Consider the following 20,138-nt stretch of genomic DNA (forward strand, 5'->3'; position numbering starts at 1 on the left):
TTTCACAGGTTTCAAAATGTGTCATAAAATATTATTGGGTCAGGGACCATACAGGCCACCAGATGGTAGAGAATGATTTATTTCCTTGATTTCAGACTACTGAAGAAAGATTGCAGAAAGAAATCTAGTTCTTATTTCAGAGCTTACAGAATATGAAAGATAAAAGGGACCTTGAAGTTCATTGAGTCCAGATTCATTTTCAATTTAAAACCACCAATGACATGGTTATCTGACCTCAACTTTAATATTTTTAGTGATGAGACACTCATTATTTTACAAGATAACCTGTCTCACACAACTGGACAGATTTTGATGAGCAAAGCCTTCCTTCTATTGATTCAAAATTTCCTTCCTGTAACTTCTGGCCCTTGAAGCAACAATGAATAAGTCTAGTTCCTGTTCTGCATAATGAACTTTAAAATATTTGAAGACATCTAAACTATCTACACTCCAGTGCTTTCAACTTCAAAATAAACATCCCAAACACCTCTAGCTGTTACTCACTTATTTCTCCTTCTAAATCTCTTTTTCCTAGTATATGGTCTCTGGACACGCTGCAATTAGGAAACATATGTTCTCCAGGGCAAAGTGAAATTAAGTCCTATTTTTAATTATGAATGTAATTGTGCTTATGTCATAAACTACTGAATGATCCCCTTTTGTAAATTAACTATGCATATAATTATGTACTATATCATTACCAATATCAGCATCTGTTATTAATTGTAAAATGCAAAAGCAGATGACTCTAATATAATGAACCTTCTTCTCAGCCAGAAATCTGTGTCTAAGGAATGTTTCTTAAGTGACAATGGGAGTTTACTGTTAAAAGCTTTTTGATGAAAATATGAAAAAACTTTCAAAATAACCTGGGTAATCAGTTCGCATATGCACAATTGTATGCCTTCTTTCAAAATTAAAATTCTTGAATCAAGCAATTATAGGGACGGTTAAAGTAAAGTAATCCATTATAAATTAGTCATCTTAGAGAAAATAATACAAGACTAAATATCAGAAATGAATTGTGGGCCTAATGGCTAACCAGAGTCACCAACTGCCACAGTATCTCAGTCAGAAGGAGAAATTTTAGATGAAAACGAAAAAATGGGCAAACAGATAAACATAGATCGGGTGTGGTTCTGAGGGAAGGGTGCCAGAACCTTCAGGAGACTCCATGGGAAGAAGTTGTAGAGCAGAACACAAAGGAACGAGGTATTAGCAGAGATCAACCCCTGAGAGGCGTGGAGTCCAGTAAGAAGGGCAGGGGGAGTGGTGTGTTTCTCCCTCCCTTACATCCTGAGAGTCAGCAAATTTTGAGCTGCTGGAAAAACCTTCTACCCACATAAGTCTAGAGATTGCTGCTGCCAGTGAGCTGGGAGCTTCTCATGGACAGAGCACCAGGCTCTGAGCAAAGCCACTAGGTGAGCTGGCACAGCAGACACCATATTGCTACCCATCTTGCACCTTTGTCATCCCCGGGGGTCTCAAACTACTCAGAGGTCATCTTTTTCATTCCCAGACAGACATTTCCTACTCTGGCCCAGACTGTAGGAGCCAAAGTGTGGGTATCAGGCAATCAGTGTGATTCCAGTGCCTGAACATTCTGGGAGGGCAACCACCCAGACAGGGAGGCAGACACGTCCAGAGTGTCAGCTTTCCTTGATCTAGACTCTTTTTCTCCCCTTTTCTTCCTCCACCCATGGCTGATGAGGGAGGCAATTTGGCCTCCATGCCAAAGCTTACACAGGAGGTGGACCTCGTACCTTTCCTTTACGGGTTCTTCAGAGGGCTGAGCAGTGCTCCAGCTGTAAACTCCCTGCCAGCTGGTCCTCCCTGGTGCTACTTCCCCAGCAACTCCATCAGAGTGGGACACACCACAAGACAGAGGGACATCAAACCTCCTTGGGCACCCTGTGGGCAACTCAGAACCAGCACACTTCTCTCTAGCATTGTCAGGGATTGATCTTTAGGTACCTGGGGAGAGGCCCACAGGCCACATCCCATATCCCCAAGTCTTTATTGCATTGCTCAGGGGGCACAGAGGGAGATTTGGGAATTAGTCTCAGAGGGGAGGGTGCCATGTAGGCAGAACGAGGGGGGGAATATAGAGTGGTTCTGCCCAAAGCGTGTTCAAAGACACTTTATGGGGGCAAGACATGATTGCAAGAGGGACTTTACCTAACAATTGCAATCAGTGTAACTGGCTTATTGTACCCTCAATGAATCCCCAACAATAAAAAAAAAAAAAAGTTCAACTTCAAAAAAAAAAAAAAAAAAAAGATCACCTCTCACCCCAAAAGAGGGCCATGCTGTCAGCTCAGGCTAGAATTCTGGGCCTACAACCTCCCAGCCTACATCACAATTGTGAGGGGAAGGAGCAAGGTCTGCTCCAGCCTGCCAGATTGTGAATCTCAGAAGGCACTGCATCCACAGGCAGTCTTTCTCGTTGGGTGAGGCCACTTCAGCCCTTCCCTGGCAGCATTGCCTAGAAAATGGGAGCAGATTTTGACCCCCGGTGAAACAGAAATGTTGCCAGCTTTGGCAGAACCTGACAGCAAGCTCACCCAACCCAGCCCTGCCCAGCTGCACTCCTCCACCCACCTCTGATGTAGTAGAGCATAAAGATTCACCTGAAGTTCCAGGGCCCTGCCAATGACCTGGGATAATCAAGTGCTTTGGCTGAGGGTCTAGAGCCAGTCACAGTACCCTAAAAGAATACTGTAGCTTGTTTCTTCTGGTAAGCACCATCTACTGACAGAGGGGGCAATTTTCCCACATCCTTTATAGCATTTACTGACTCAATCTTATAGAGTGTGGTTGAGTGTCACCCAAAGCACCACCTACTTTCTTAGAGATTAAACCAAAAATAAGATGAGAAGCTGTTCCAGATGAGAAGGAATCAGTGAAAGGATTCCAGAAACAAAAAATTAGTGTGAGAGAATACCCTCAAAAGAAAATAAGAACTGTATAGCAATGAAAACCAACTAAAATGAGAATATTGAAATGACTGATAAAGAATGTCAAATATGGATGGCAAGGAATCTCAATGGAATACAAGATAAAACAGAGGCCAACACAAACCACAAAAACAATGCAGGAAATGAATGAAAAATTCACTACAGAGATGAAATTATTAAAAAAATTAAGCAGAACTTCTGAAAATGAAAAATTCATTCAAGGAAATACAGAACATAGTGTGGAAAGCTTTTAAGAATAGGCTAGATCAGGTAAAAGAAAGATTCTTGGATCTAGAAAACAACATCTTTCAATTAAACCAGTCAGTCAAAGAGAAAGAACAAAGAAGAGAAACAAAGAATGCCTACAAGAAATGGGATTTTGGAAAGAGGCCTAACACATAAACAACCCTGAAGGTGAATAGGAAAAGGGATGTTTTCCACAAGGGCTGGAAAACCTATTTGTGGGAATATGTGAGGAAAACCTTCAAGGTCTTACTAGAAATCTGGACATTCAGGTTCTTGAAGCTCAATGAACTCCTGGGAGAATCATTACCAAGAGGCAATCACTGGCAATATAGTCATCAGATTGGTCAAAGTTAACATGAAAGAGGGACTCCTATTAACCATAAGGTGATAAGGCAAAAGGATCAGGTAACTTACAAAGGAAAACCCTAAAGTCTAACTCTAGACTTCTCAAGTGGACCCTATAAGCCAGAAAGGACTGGAGCTCCATCCTCAGTTTTCTCAAAGAGACTAATGCCTAGAATTTTGTATCCTACAAAAGTCAATTTCTTATGTGAAGGAGAAATAAAAGACTTTCTCAGACAAGCAAATGTTGAGGGGATTGGTGAAAACCAGAAATATTCAGATCTGCCTTATATACTGATCTGCACAATAGGTACCAACCAGTGTAAAATAATCCAAATGCTAAAGTTCAAAGCCCAGACAGTACAGGATTTCGAGAGGTAAAACAAAGCAATAAAGTTTTACTTAACAGGATGAACAGAAATATTCCACACTTATCAATTTTTTCAATGAATGTGAATGGATTGAAGTCTCCTCTCAAGGGACACAGGCCAGCTGAATGGATAGAAAAATAGAGGCCAAGTATCTGTCATCACTAGGAAAAGACATCTAATCCACAAGAACTCATTCAGACTCAAAGTAAAGGGATAAAAAACAATATTTCATGCAAATATAAACCAAAAGAAATCTAGGGTAGCCATTCTCATATCAGAGAACATAAGACTTCAAACCATCAAAAATAATTAAAGACGAAGATGGTCATTATATAATAATAAAGGGAACAATTCAACAAGAAGACATAATAATTCTAAGTATTTATGCAGCTAAATATATGCACCCAGATTAATAAAGTAAACCCTACTATATCTAAACAAAGTGGTTAACAGCAACACTGTAATAGCTAGGGATTTTAATATACCACTATTAGAATTGAACAGATTCTTCAAGCAGAAATAAATAAAGAAATATAGGACTTAAATGAGACACTACAGCAAATGAGCCTAACACACATTTATAGAACATTCTATTCCTAAACTATAGAATATACATTCGCCCCATCAATACACAGAACACTCTTAAAAACTGATCTCATTTTAGGCCACAAAACATGTCTCAAAAATGCAAAAAAATTGAAATGATACCATGCATCCTCTCAGACACAGTGGAATAAAATTAGATATCCATGCCAACAGAAACACTCAATTCTACACAAAGTCATGTGAGTTAAACAACCTGTGCTGAATGATTATTGGGTCAAAGAGGAAAATAAGATGAAAATCTTTAGATTCTTTGAACTAAATGGCAAGTAGGACACATGTTATCAAAATCTGTTGGATTCATCCAAAGCAGTCCTAGGAGGAAAATTCATGGCCTTAAATGCCTACATCAAAAAAAAAGAAAGATGACAAATTAATAATCTAATTAATCATCTCTATTAATTAGAAAAGAAAGAGCAAGCCAATCCCAATCCTATCAAAAGAAAAGAAATAACTAAGGTCAGAGAAGAACTAAATGAAATTGATAACAAAAGAATTTTACAGATTAATGAAACAAAAAGTTTGTTGTTTGAAAAGATAAAATTTCAGTCCTCTTGCTAAATTAAGCAAAAACAGGAAAGAAAGGACCTTAATAAGCTCAATCAAAAATGAAAAAGTAGATGTAACAACCGATACCATAGAAATACTAAATATCATCTCTGAATACTATATAAGGTTTCTATGCACATAAACTGGAAAACATTAAGGAAGTGGATAAATTCTTGGAAACATATAACCTCCCCAGGCTCAATCAGGAAGACAGAGAACTCCTAAACAGACCAATAACAAATAAAAAAAATTGAAGCAGCAATAAAATATCTTCTAACAGAAAAGTCCCAGACCAAATGGTCTCACAGGCTTCATTTTTCTATACCTACGAAGAGGAACTGGTACCTATACTGCAGAAATTATTTCATAACATCGAAAAGTAAGGAATCCTCCCCAGCTGTTTCTAAAAGCCCTATATCATTTTGAAAGCAAAGTTAGGAAAGGACACACACACACACACAAAGACAACTACAGGCCAATATCCCTATGAACATAGATGCAAAAATTCTCAGTAAAGTTCTAGCTAACCAAATTCAGAAACACATCAAAAAAATAATTCACCACAAACAAGTGTGCTTTATCCCAGAGATACACAAATTGTTCAACATTTGTAAATAAATAAATGTGAATCACTACATAAACAGAAGGGAAAACAAAGCCCATTTGATTCTCTCAATAGGTGCAGAAGAAAGCATTCAACAAAGTTCAGCATCCTTTTATCATAAGAACTCTTAACAAAATTTGCATAGATGGAACATACCTAAAAATGATAGAAGCCATATACAACAAGCCCACAGCAAGCCTCATACTGAATGGTAGAAAAATCTGAAAGCATTCCTGCTTAGTTCTGGAACTAAAGTTGTCCACTGTCATCACGTCTGTTCAATATAGTGCTGGGAGTCCAAGCTAGAGCAATCAGACAAGAGAAGGAAATCAGGGTATCCAAATGGGGACAAAGAGGTCAAACTATCACTCTTTGCCAAAGATATGATCTTATATCTATTAAAAAATGCCAAAGATTCCATCTCCCCAGAAGGAAAAAAATCCTTTTATCATAAGGACACTTGTACTAGACTGTTTATTGCAGCTCAATTTACAATTGCCAAAATGTGGAAACAGCCTAAATGCCCACCAACCCAGGAATGGATTAACAAGCTGTGGTATATGTATACCATGGAATACTATTCAGCCATTAAAAAAAATGGAGACTTTACATCCTTCGTATTAACCTGGACGGACGTGGAAGACATTATTCTTAGTAAAGCATCACAAGAATGGAGAAGCATGAATCCTATGTACTCAATTTTGATATGAGGACAATTAATGACAATTATGGTTATGGGGGGGAACAGAAAGAGGGAAGGAGGGAGGTGGGTGGGGCCTTGGTGTGTGTCACACTTTATGGGGGCAAGACATGATTGCAAGAGGGACTTTACCTAACAATTGCAATCAGTGTAACCTGGCTTATTGTACCCTCAATGAATCCCCAACAATAAAAAAAAAAAAAAAGAAAGAAAAAAAAATGCCAAAGATTCTTCCAAGAGACTCCTGAAATTGACAAATTTAACAAGGTCTCAGGTTACAAAATCAATGCACACAAATCAATAGCATTCCTATATACCAATAACAGTCAAGCTGAAAATCAAATCAAAGAGTCAATACCTTTTACAATAGTAACAAGGAAAATAAAGTACCTAGGAATGTATTTAATCAAGGAGGTAAAAGAACTCTACAGGAAGAACTATGAGTTACTGAGGAAGGATACCATAGAGAATGTGAACAAATGCAAAATATATCACGCTCATGAAATGCCAGAATCAACATTGTTAAAATGTCTATACTACCCAGAGTGATCTACAGATTCAATGCAATCCCCATTAAAATACCAATGTCATTATTCACAGATCTAGAAAATGTAATTCTATGCTTCATACAGAATTAGAAAAGAGCACAAAAAGCCAAAACAACCTTAAGCAAAAGGGATAAATCAGGAGCTATCTTTTATGAGACTTCAAGCTACGAGGCTATAGTAATCAAAACAGCATGGTACTGACACAAGAACAGAGATGTAGATGTATGGATGTGAACAGAAAACTCAATACGAAACCATCCTCATATGGTCATCTGATCCTTGACAAAGCAGGCAATAACATACACCAGGGGAAAGAATCCATACTTAATAAAGGGTGCTGGAAAATTTGGATAGCTACTTACAGAAGACCGAAACAGGATCCTCACCTCTCACCCCTCACTCAGACTGAAGCCTAAACCAAGAAATTAAAAGAATTCTAGGGTGGTGTCCATGGCTCAAAGGATAGGGCACCGGCCCCATATACCAGAGGTGTCAGTTCAAACCCAGCCCTGGCCAAAAACTGCCAAAAAAAAAAAAAGAAAAAAAAAGAATTCTAGAAGAAAATGTTGGGAAAACTCTGATAGACATTGGCCTAGGCAAAGAATTTATGAAGAAGACCCCAAAGGCAATCACAAATGGCAAAAACAAATGGTACCTGATTAAATTAAAAATTCTGTGCAGACATGGAGACAATCAACAGAGCAAATGGACAACCTCAGAATGGGAAGAAAATATTTGCAGACCACACATCCGATTAATAGCTAATAACCAGAATCTACAAATTATTCAAGCAAATTAGCAAGAAAAACATCAAATTACCTCATTAAAAAGTGGGCAAAGGCATGAAAAGAAGTTTTTCAAAAGAAGATAGACTAACAATAAACATTAAAAAATGCTTAGTGGTTCTAATCATCAGGGAAATACAAATCAAAACCAACATGAAGTATCGCCTAACTCCAATGAAAATGGCTTTTGTAAACAAGGCCCTAAACGACAGATGCTGGTGTGGATACAGAGAGACAGGAACTTTTATATAAACTGTTGGTGGGACTGTAAACTAGTATAAACTCTCCGGTAAGTCTTATGGAGGTACTTCAAGGAACTAAAAGTAGACCTACCATTGGCTCCAGCAATCCCACAAGGGGGCATTGAACCAAAGTGGGGGGAAAAGTCATTTCATCAAAAAGACACCTGCGCTGGAGTATCTACTGCAGCGAATCTATAATTGCAAAGATGTGGAATCAACTCCAGTGCCCACCAGTGACTGAGTGGGTTAATAAAATGTGATATATGTATACCTCACAGTACCATTCAACCATTAAATAATAGTGAACTAATACCTTTTGTAACCACATGGATGGAACTGGAGACCGTTCTTCTAAGTGAAGTATCTCAAGAATGGAAAAACAAACACATGTACTCACTATTACATTGGAACTAATTGTTCGACACCATGTGCACATTTGGTAGTAAAACTCTACGGAAAGCTGACAGGTGGGAGAGGCAAATTCACACCTCATGGATACAATGCACACTATCTGGGTGATGGGCACACTTAACAACTTTGACTCAAACTGTGCAAAAGTCACTCCTGTAACCAAAACGTTGGTATGCATGTAATACTCTGAAACGTTAAAAAAAAAAAAAAGGAAGCATTCAGTCTTTCATCACTAAATGTGATTGTTCCCTCCAGGATTTCCAGGTGCCCTTTCAGATTAAGGAAGTTTCCTTCTGTTGCTTATTTAATGAGAGTTTCTGTCATGAACAGGTGTTGAATTTTTCCAAATTCTTTTTCCACATCTATTCAAAGGATTATTTTTTCTTTTATCTTGTTAACATGGCAAATTACATAGCTAGACTATTGGATGTTGAACTGACCTTCGGATGAACCCCACTTGGGTTCACTGACCCCACTTGGTCAGGATGTATTACTGTTTTATATATATTACTTAATTTTGATTGCTAATATTTTATTAAAGATTTTTGCCATTATGTTCATGAGGAATATGAATTGTATTTTTATAAAAATTATGTTGAAGTTATTTGAACAATTTTTAGCTACATAGTAAAATTGAAGACAATTTGTCTATATTCAGACATTGTGAGATTATCTGGTAAACTGGTTCATGTTTTGTCATTTTTGTGATAAATATTAGTTATAATAATTCTGTCAATATTAATCAGTAATCAGGTAGAAACTGTTATACTGTGGTGCTGTATGTAGCCAGATAATTTTCCATATTGACTTGCTACTGCCCAAAACTAACAAATAGATTAAATTCACCTTAGGAAAATTGATAAGTTGCAATTCACATGTCTACAATTATATTTATACTATAATCATCTGCTTTCTTTTAATGTCTAATAGTGACATAATGTATTTGAATTTCCATAAATATGTTTGGTCCAATACCATCTCAGAAATATTATACACTGTTTTCTGTTTTATGGAATTAATAGGACTTGTTGCGTTTGTTACATTTGACTATTCCTACTACAAACACTAGCCAATGTTCACCCAGTGAACAAAAGGTGTAGCACTACAGAACCTAGAGACACTGACCCAACAAGTTTGTGTTCAATGAACTATACTTTGCATATTCCTTTTCAGCCAAATTACAAACCATATTATGTTTAAAATCATGGCATCTAAACTCAATGCTTCTCAGTAGTAGTCATTTTTAAGGTTACAAAATGTATTTTGATTATCTTAAAATAAATAACCTGAATTGTTCAGTTGTTCCAATAATTCTTGCAGTGGGTTAGATTGTGTCCTCCCCAAATTCACATGTTAATGTCCTCACCACAGTTCTTCAGAATGTGATCTTATTTGTAAACTGGATTGTCGCAGATGTAATTCAGATGAGATCATACTGGAGAAAAGTAAGCCCACCGTTCAACATGACGAATGTTCTTATAAAGTAGGGAAATTTGGAGACATGCACAAAGAGAACACCGTGAAGGCACAGATCCAGGTGATATTTCTATAAGACGAGGAACGGGAAAAGTTGTTGGCAAACCATCAGAAGCTAAGGGAGAGGAATGAGATATCATACATTCTTCTTTGTGGCCCTCAGAAGGAGCAAACTCTGCTGACACCTTGACCTTGAACTTCCAGCTTCCAAAACCGTGAGGTAATGAATTTCTGTTGTTTAAGCCATTCAGTTTGTGTTACTCTGTTACAGAAGCTCTAGGAAACTAATAGAATTCTAAAACTCTTAAAAAACATTTGGCACTTTTCTTTGGGAGATGCCTTCATAGCCCACATCATTTTATTTTGACTATCCTTACGTGTGGCACATTCTTATCCTCTAAGAGGAATTTATTAAGCAGCCACAGTTATTGATATCTAAGATATGAATGCAAAGGATCACTTGTACAGGTAATACGGCATTGCTTTAATTAATTAGTTACACATCCACATTAATTAATTTATAATACAAATTAGCTGTACGTCTTTACAACTAACTTCAGTTGGTAATCTAAAAGGTATTTTGAAAAAGTAATTCTAGGATAAAATGTATAACCTCCTAACATATAAAAACACATGTTTTACAAATCCTGATGTGTTTCATTTTAAATTTTCCTTCTTTATAGCCATACTGTGTGCATGTATTTATATGAGTTACATTACAAATAGTGTAAACAGTTTCTTAATGCTAAGCCAGAGGTTTTCAACGGGGCTTTTTGATACCAGACACTTGACCAGGGATGTATCTGGAGAAAGAACCAGCTTTTCAGTCTGAGCAGATTCCCTTCTGTTTAGTTTACATTTTGAGTTTCAATTTGAGATGGAGACCCCTCAGTAAAACTTTCTGTAATGATGCAAATGTCCCATATGTGCATTACCATTACAGAAGCCGCAGTCACAAGGGGCAGTCAAGTGCTTGAAATGTGGCCAGCGCAACTGAGAGACGAAATTTTAATTCATCTTAACCTTAATTAATTTTTACTTAAATGACCAATTGGCTATTTTAGTGGACAATGTAGTTCTAGAATTTGAGAAGGGGATATCGCTGCTCACAAAGTTTGAAACTCACTACTACAAATGATCATATATGATACGATCAGGAAAACTTCCGCTAAGAAGGAATAATGGATGATTCTGATCAATTCTCCCTGAAATCACAAATACACAAGTCTCTTGGGCACAGGAGGACTGATTTTAACCCTACCGAGTATAAAAACTTAATAAGCAAACTAAAACTGACCATCACTGATCTTCAGCCAGCAGGGGGACCTGAAGAGTAGCACCAAGTTGTTTTGTTTTTTTTCCCCTGAATATGCATTGGTCTATGTGGAGGCCCTAAAATACACACTCTGCTCAGGAACTCCAAACCTGTATTTCCTGAATATTCGCAGTTACCTACAGACTCTATGCCTCTCCACCTTTCAAGGAGGTGGCAACAGAACTTGTCCCTAGACAATACAGTTCAAAATCCAGTTAATTATAAAACCTGATTTTTCCCACTTTCTTTTTTCACAATGTAATTAGTCTTCAGATTTTTAGCTTTATCCCAGTTCTCCACAGACCAGAGAAAAATATTAAGAACCTTTATATTTAGACATATAAGGAAAATTTCAGTGGCACATTGTTGATTCTTTATTTAAAAGTTATTATAAGAAAACTTTTATCCATGATAAGTTAACCACATATGGCCTTACCTCTTGATAAAGGTCACTGAGATCTTCTTGGTGGGCCTGTTTGGAACATCCTGGAAATTCCCTAACACAGCAGGAATCTGGAGGCCAGTCCACCTCTGTCATTTCCAACCAATCAGTGAAATACACCACTCCACAGCACTTAAACTGCAAAAGAATCACTGGTCAGGCTCAGAAACTATAAAAATATTTATATTTTTTTATAGGAGACTAAACGTTAGATTTCTCAGATTTTTGTACCCCAAGCTAAACTCACTTCCATCATCAGCTCATGAAATGTGTACATGCGATGTTGCTGACAGAAATGTATTAAAGGAACACGTTAGCTAACCACTGCATAATAAAGCAATGCTGAACAATAATGCCGATAGCACATGCAACACAAATCAGGCATGATTATGTGTCACTCTCCAACTGGGAGATCCTCTATAAGCCATTTAACAGATTTAACATACACACCAGTAACAGACCAAAGAGGCCGACATCGTATCTATCATTAAACCTCCAGCCACTAAAGACTAGTCAGTCAGTCAGTCTGTTGCTTAACACAGCAAGTGTCAAACCAAAAGTTGAGTAATCTCTGTAGAAAAATATGTTGCCCAAAACCCACATCACAAAGGTCACCAGATTTGGATTCTTCAACCAGGAAAATGCCCCAAAACTTTGAGAAATAAACATAGGTCCAATTCATGTTTATTCATTGGAATGAGATTTTGAAACTATCGTTCTATTACAATAATCTCAGAAGTGATGAACATTTAGCTTGAATAAAGTAGAATTTAAGAAAAATTATAGTGTTTTTTTCTTTATCACACTACTCCAAAAATTAGCAAAATATTTCTTTAGTCAAGGTTTAGAAACACTGTCTAAGGATATACATAGATTATATTCAGAACAATTAACTGTGATAGAAAATTTTCTGCCCTTCAGTAAAGAGGGTTGCTCTTTCCTCTCTAGTCAGAAACAAGAAATGTGGGCAGTCCCTGAGAAGACCTTTGCCAAGAGAGACTGGTTACACAAATAACGTTGCCCAACAGGGCAATCAGTATTCAAGAGTAACGTTGTATCACAAAATATCTCAATCTACCACTATTTCAAAATTTCACTAAAATAAATTTTGCAGAAATCTGAACTTCTCACGCAAAAGGAAGCAAGGAAAATGTAAAAATTATTATTTTTTACTTGCTTAAATATCTAAGTTTAAAACAGAAAAACATCCTCTTCGGCATATTATAAATAATAAATTACTGAAAGCTATGAGTAATACTATAATTTGATAAACTTTTTTATATTTAGTATTTTCCTTTTATAAACTTGCTCTAAAAGTTATGAATAATACTATAAACATCACAAATTAAGTCAAATACAATTTGACATCACATATATTTTATAATTCATTAAATATTCTTCAAAAAACATATGCTGCATAAAGACTTCACTTTCTAAAAATTATGAACTACTGCATTCCCAAGTAAGTATTTTTAAGTCCTTGCCCTCAGGAAGAATCCATTTCTCTCCCTTCCTAATGACATAAATCCTTTCTGTGCTGATGACAGAGGGACATTCTTGGAACACTCTTAACTGCATCCAGAATGGGACAGCCCATTTACTTGGTTTATCTGGAAATGACAATGTCATATTCAGTGCCAAACTTTTTTTATTTTATTAAGTCTGGAAACATAGTCATCTTTCTTTTTCTTCAATAGAAGATACTGAATTTGTACCAAAACTTTTCCTAAAAACTCCCTTCAGGAAACCCAATATTATACCAAGACATTCCCATGGTCTATATCTCCTTGCCATTTTCTTGTCTCCTGTCATAGCCCATTATAAGACAGTAACCTTTCTGCTAACCTTATGTCAAGCTCTAGAACATATTATCACCATTTTTCATATGAATAAACTGAGGCCTTCGATGAGTCAAGTAACTGGCCAGGGTCACAAGCCAGTGTGTGGCAGAGACTATTTATTCCAAAGCCTGTGCTCCAACGACGGTGTTAAAATAAATAAGTATATTTTTTAAGGATTTTTTTTTTTTTGTAGAGACAGAGTCTCACTGTACCGCCCTGGGGTAGAGTGCCGCGGTGTCACACGGCTCACAGCAACCTCTAACTCTTGGGCTTACGCGATTCTCTTGCCTCAGCCTCCTGAGCAGCTGGGACTACAGGTGCCCGCCACAACGCCCAGCTATTTTTTTGTTGCAGTTTGGCCGGGGCTGGGTTTGAACCCGCCACCCTTGGCATATGGGGCGGGCGCCCTTCTCACTGAGCCACAAGCGCTGCCCATTTTTTAAGGGTTTTTTTATTTTATTTTTTTATTTTCAGGTGTTAAATGTCACTGAGGCTTAACCCAGAGTCCACCATGTTGAGGCACGTGCACAGAATCGCCCTGAATGAGCAGTGAGGAAAACTAGAACCTGATGCTACTATGTCTGCTCTGTAAGTTATTGGGAAGTGGGGTGTTATGGGCTGAACTGTGTCTCCCTGAAATTCATATGCTGAAATTCATAACCCCCAGTACCTCAAAATGTGACTGTATTTGGAGACAGGGTCTTTATAGAGGTCATTAAGTTAAAATAAAATCATCAAGGTGGGCCTAATCCAATATGAGTGACGTTCTTACAAGAAGAGCAAATCTGAACACAGACACACAGAGAAGGAAGGAACGTGAAGACACAGGGAGAAGCCAGCCAGAGAGAAAGACCTCAGGACAAAACAGCCCTGCCCACACCTTCACCTCGAACTGCCAGCCTGCAGGATGTGTGAAAATAAATTTCTATTATAGTTTGTGGTACATTGTTATGGAAGTCATAGCAAAAAAGGGGCTTTTACATATGCTTTCATATGCCCAGGGGTCTTTACCATGGCCTTTTATGTAAAATAAGCTTGTGATATGAAGAAAGGCTCTTCCCACAAGACAAATCTAAAGATAAGTGTGCTATCATTTGCAGCTTGTACACTGGCCCAGATGGAGACCCCATCAGAATAAAACTCACTTCAGTTTTTAACCTGGATTATCAAGGTCCACATGACAAATTCCAGAATATAAAGAGCGCTGGGCAGCTCTTCCCAGGGACAGCAGCTGAACACAGCTTACTATAAATTCCCTAATGCTTCACTTATTTTCCCTTTGTGTTGTTTTAGTACAAGTGCATAGTAAACAAACAAAGTCAGGAAGCATTGAAATAAATAGGAAATCTGTGTTACAATGACAATTTTCACCATCTCAACAACAGTAACACAGATAGCCAGATTTGGAGATCTGTCCTGGACTTGAACCTTGGCTCATATCCAGGACTGAGTAACTGAGCAGAGAGCTGGCTACTTATCACGTAAGGCGCTGAATCTCAAATGCTTTGTGGCCCAGGGATAAGTAAGATAAGTTAAAAGAAAATTGAGATAACTTAATCGTCTGGGAGTATCACTCTAACTGCAAGGAAGCTGCTTGGGAAAACAGTTTGAAGCATGGTTACCTTCAAGTCACCATATTTTGAACAACTATGGTGCACATTTAGGAAGATGGTGGGGGCTTGGCGCCCAGAGCACAGTGGTTATGGAGACAGCCACACATACCCAGGCTGGCGGGTTCATTCCTGGCCCAGGCCAGCTAAACAACAATGACAACTGCAATCAAAAAATAGCTGGGCGTTGTGGTGGGTGCCTGTAGTCCCAGCTACTTGGGAAGACTGAGGCAAGAGAATCGCTTAAGCTCAAGAGTTTGAGGTTGCTGTGAGCTGTGACACCATGGCACTCTACCCAGGGTGACATAGTAAGACTCTATCTCAAAAAAATAAAAATAAAAATAAAAAACAAAAAAGAAGATGGTGGGGTGCAGTGCAGTTACCATTAGGTAACCCAGGCCGAAAGCACCTACGCTTTATAGTGTTATTGCTAATAAGCAGAAGATAAATGAGAATAAGCTTAAATCATTTAATCTTCTAAACAATCTTCATTATCTCTACAGGTGAGGAAACTGAGGTTTCAGAAGGTTGTGCAATAACTAAGAAAATGCTGTGAAGGCTGTGTTTACTAGTTTGATGTAAATATTTCAAATTGTATATAAAACCAGCACATTGTACCCCATGACTGCATTAATGTACACAGCTATGATTTAATTTAAAAAAGGAAAGAAGGTTGTGCAAATTATAGAAGTTCACTTAACAGTAAGCAGCATAGCTGGGACTTACACCAAGTGTTTTCTGATTAGAAAAATCATGCCATCCATGTCCCAAGTGAGAATGCTCAGTTAGAAAACTAAAATGATGTTTAAAATACCTGCAGCTCTAAAAGTCATGAAATATCTATTCAAATGAAATCGAATTATCTATAGTGAATGAAACATCTATTCAAATCAAAATTGGTTGTTTATAAAGCAAGGAATCCTCACAGTTGTCTAGGAAAATGGCTTTTAAGAAGTTCTTAAATTGCTGTGAACCCTATAAAATGAAGAGGATGGGTATGTGGGGAGAAAAGCAGAGCATGGAGTTACTTATTTCTCAATAAAGCATTGCACCAGAGGTAACAGAATCATAGTCTTAATTTTTCAACATGGACAAAATTACCAAAGCCAAAGCTTTGAATATCTGGTTGGAAAGTGTGCCACTTACTCCATATGCTCTGCCTTAGAAATTGTGTCACTTACCTCTCGCTGAAAAAAATTCCAAGCATGAGTAAGCCACCGGTATCTAGGTAAGCCATAATTTGTCATTCTGGCTTTCAAAGTGACCATATCCGACCACTGTACTGGAACCTGGAGATAAAAGGAAGATGTCAACAAGTATAACGCATGAACACAGATTTACTCACACATTCAGAAACACAGGAACTCCACACACACACTCACACATACTGGGAATGTAATATACTTGACAAATAACTACTTCAAATTTGCCTTTGCTTGTGGCCTAAACTAAGCTCAGTGTTATGAGATATTTATTGGACAATCTCTATGTATTTATTTTTGTACTAAATGAGGAGGTACATTATAGTAAGTGAAAGAATAAGAAATCACTACAATGCTCAAGGAAATGACAAAACATGCCGTTAACTGTATATCCTGCAGCTCCGCCTGAAGAGCTCTTCATAACACGATGTCTGCAAAGAAATGCCCTTTAAGCTGTCCTTCTTTGAACGAACTGCAGATAATGGTACTAAAATAAAGGGAAAAGAAGTAGGAAGGGAAGCAATCCTAGCTCAAGTCAAGTCTCAACTCTGGGATAATTTTGTGAACACCTTTCCAAAAGTTGGATTTTGAAGACATGCTAGCATTTTAGAAAGAACTGTTCTCAAAGTAAAGCATATTTTTATGCTTCCGTTCTCAAGGTCAGGTCTATTCCAGAGCATTTAATCACAGCAGAACTTTAGGGAAGCAACATGACAGATGACCGGAAATAATGGTCTACGTAACAAACAAGGTATGCTTTATTTGCAAGTCCAGGAGAAAGAAGGCAAACCCTAGTCTCGCCACTTGTGTAGTATTAATGCAACTCTTGAGAACTAGATAAGGCACCCACATCTGATCTGTTCAGTAACACAGACCAAGCTTAGTGATACAGTGTGATGTTCAATAAAGGCCAAAAATGGTGGAGAGTTCAGATAGAGAAAGGAGAGAGATGAGTAAATAAAGTTCCAGTAGAACTCCAGATTACGATTATTTTTAAAATCTAATTTCTAAAGATACTGATAGCAATAGAAATAGTTTAAAAATTTCTGGCCATAGAAATTCTTTCTTTTTTGTAATTTTTTTATTACTTGAAAATACACAATACGAAAGAAAATACCAAATCACTTGGGAATGCATTCTTTGTTCCCTAAATAATGGACTGAATGGGTGTATTGTATTCATATGGCTGCCATAAAGTTTAGGATTAGTCAAAGTTCAAGTTAGTCACTGTAGGTTATTGCAATCTCATATCCTCTTGGACATAAAATAAATGGAAGCGAAATAACTTCTCTGGAAATGTATAATCTAATTAATATGATTGACAGATTTTATTTAGAAGGAATAACGAATAGGGGGTGAACATGTGTAAAAAGCAGAAACGATGGGGATACAGACTGATACCAAGTTCTTAATTTAATTAATACAAATTTTTTAAAAACTTTTTACCCTCCAAAATAAATACAGGCTGTTTCCTCATTGTGACCACCATCAGTCTGAGACCAAATGCGGTAAGAAAACAGAGAAGACCATTGAGGTTCTAGCACAAAATACTGGGATCTGGCCATAAAGTAACACACACATTGATTGGTTCCTTGCATGGAACAGCTAAAAGCACAAAGCCCACTCTATATAAAGGTTGAGTTCTGCAAAATTTGGCAGATAATAAACTTTAATGGCACTTTTCATTCACACTGCTATTAGTGCAAAAGCAATAAAAAAACCTGACAAACTTTTTTTCTTTTTTAAGGACCACTTTCCACATTCTACATTTAAACAGCCCTTGCTCTATCCTGATGATGTAATGGGAAAGATTTAAACAAGCAAAACAGTGATGTATACCCTCAGCTGAAATCGCAGTGGGCACCGGGTTAGTACTGCAATACTCAGGAGCTATTCACAGACCGACCCACGAAAGAAGAGAAGAAAGTATCTAAACAAGTATAAATTTCTTCTGGTTTCCTCCTGTTTAAATTACGTTTGAATCAAAATAGTTCCTTTTCAACATCTTCAATTAATCCACTTTGGACTTGTTATACCTTAGGAGGTTTATCAAATAGTATGAAATATACACTCTATGACCCATTTGAAAAATTCATGAGAAAGTAAACTCATTTGTTAAAACCTTTTATTACCAAACAGAACAGTCAGGAGCTGAGTTAAGGGGATTGAAAACGAATTAGAAGACTTACTGTCTATTGCTTGTATGTCAAGGAGATAAATTCATCATTTGAAAACAGAAGACATTAAGAGAGACAATCTCTTTACCAATAAAACGTAGAAACCACGCCCTTGAACTCAACCCTTTTTCACTCCCCTCAATATTCAAAATAAGATTCTCAAGGACAGCAAGAGAATTCCTATTTAAATGGGAGATTTTTCTTTTGGAGAGTTCTTAACTTTACATTAAGCTAGTTAGAACGTGCGGTGAGTTTTCAATTTTTTTGTAAATTCCTCTTCTTCCTGAGAGTCATCATACACCAGAAGCACAACTGTCTTCACAGGGGATCATACATGTGAGCCCCAAGCACCATGTACATGTAAATTGGAGTATGCAGCAAAGCCACTGATCTGTGGTTACTAGTGTTCAAAACAGCCTCACAGTACAGTAGCAGATTCACCACAGAATCTCTAATAACCGCATCAGTGCCAGAAACAACTTTATTGCCTGACCACCAAATGCCTTGCTTCTCTCTGAAACAGACAGTATATAATCTCCCTCTCTTTTTAAGAGTTCTTAAATTGTAGATGTTTAAGGCATACAGGGAACTTGTCAGAAATTCAAATGCCTATTCCTTACCCTTTCCTCCTCTGGCTTTCCTTCCATTCTGATTTAGTACCTCTGGGCTGGAACCCGAAAATGAACATTTTTAAGAATCACCCTGCGTGACTCTTCCGGCAGATGGTCCAAGAACTATCATACATGTTGAAAAATGCCATTTTACTAAAACAGAATTACTCCATGATAGTCACGGTGGAAAATCTGGCCTGCTTCCACGACAACAGCCAGCATTCAAAGACAAACCTGCTCAACCTCACTAGCAATAAATGCACTAATTTTCACCAGTGAAATCCTAGTGAGCAAATGCGAAATAAGTACTAAAACCCAATGCAAGCAAGGGTAAAGTACGAGAGGTAAGCCAGACATGACTGGGAAAATCTTCAGATGGAAAATCTATCCTCATCCCTTCCATCACAGCTATAAAAGTTGTTCCAGTGATTTTGATTGCTGAAATAAAAGAGAGAATTTGATGGAGAACTGTTTTCAAGTAGCCAAGTGTCAAACTTTGAGAGTGTTTCTAGACTGTGCTAAACGCACAGCAACTCTTCAATACACTTCTTAAAACAGGAGCTGGTTCAGCTTGCTGCAACAGGAGAGGCAGGCTTCCTCATCACCCCTGCACTGTCGCCCTGGGCCTTGGATAAGGTTTCACATGGAGGTGTTCGAGCATTCTCAAATGAATCTTGCTACGGATGTGAATCTTTCCTATTCTTAAATCGAAAGTTGGTAAAGTTATTTTCTACAACTGTGGGATTAAAGACATTGTCATGATATACCCAATAAAATATTACAAGGTATGGTTTGAACATGTGCTATCTCAGACACACGAAAGAAGATGCTATTTTTCATTAATATTGGAATTATTCATTGTTGCCATGTAGTATAAACACTCAAGTTAATAATCATGTGCCTTAATTATTCTAAAGTATCTAATTTAAAAGGTCAATGCCTATTGTTTTAGATTGTGGTGACATCACGTTCTGAACTCACCATAAGTTCCTGTTCATATGTCCAAACACCACAAGCCAGTTCTACACAGAAAATGACAAGTAAACTTCCAAAGTACTGTAGAAAAACAGAAAAGTATGCTTTTAGTAGAGAATCAAAATAAAAAG

At 37.5% G+C, this 20,138-nt stretch overlaps 1 protein-coding gene across 1 annotated transcript in view; it reads right to left on the bottom strand.

Moving 5' to 3' along the window:
• The window catches only part of TSPAN12 (tetraspanin 12), a 66,140-nt gene that overhangs the window by 11,697 nt on the left and 34,305 nt on the right, over positions 1-20,138 (bottom strand). Inside the window, exons 6-8 of the mRNA XM_053608579.1 lie at positions 20,014-20,088; positions 16,224-16,331; positions 11,586-11,729 (exon numbers count right to left, since the gene is read on the bottom strand). Coding sequence (XP_053464554.1) covers positions 11,586-11,729; positions 16,224-16,331; positions 20,014-20,088 — 327 coding nt within the window. The remainder of the gene's footprint in view (positions 1-11,585; positions 11,730-16,223; positions 16,332-20,013; positions 20,089-20,138) is intronic.

Source organism: Nycticebus coucang, chromosome 11 (genome assembly GCF_027406575.1).
Source record: "Nycticebus coucang isolate mNycCou1 chromosome 11, mNycCou1.pri, whole genome shotgun sequence".
In the NCBI taxonomy this organism is placed as follows: domain Eukaryota; kingdom Metazoa; phylum Chordata; class Mammalia; order Primates; family Lorisidae; genus Nycticebus; species Nycticebus coucang.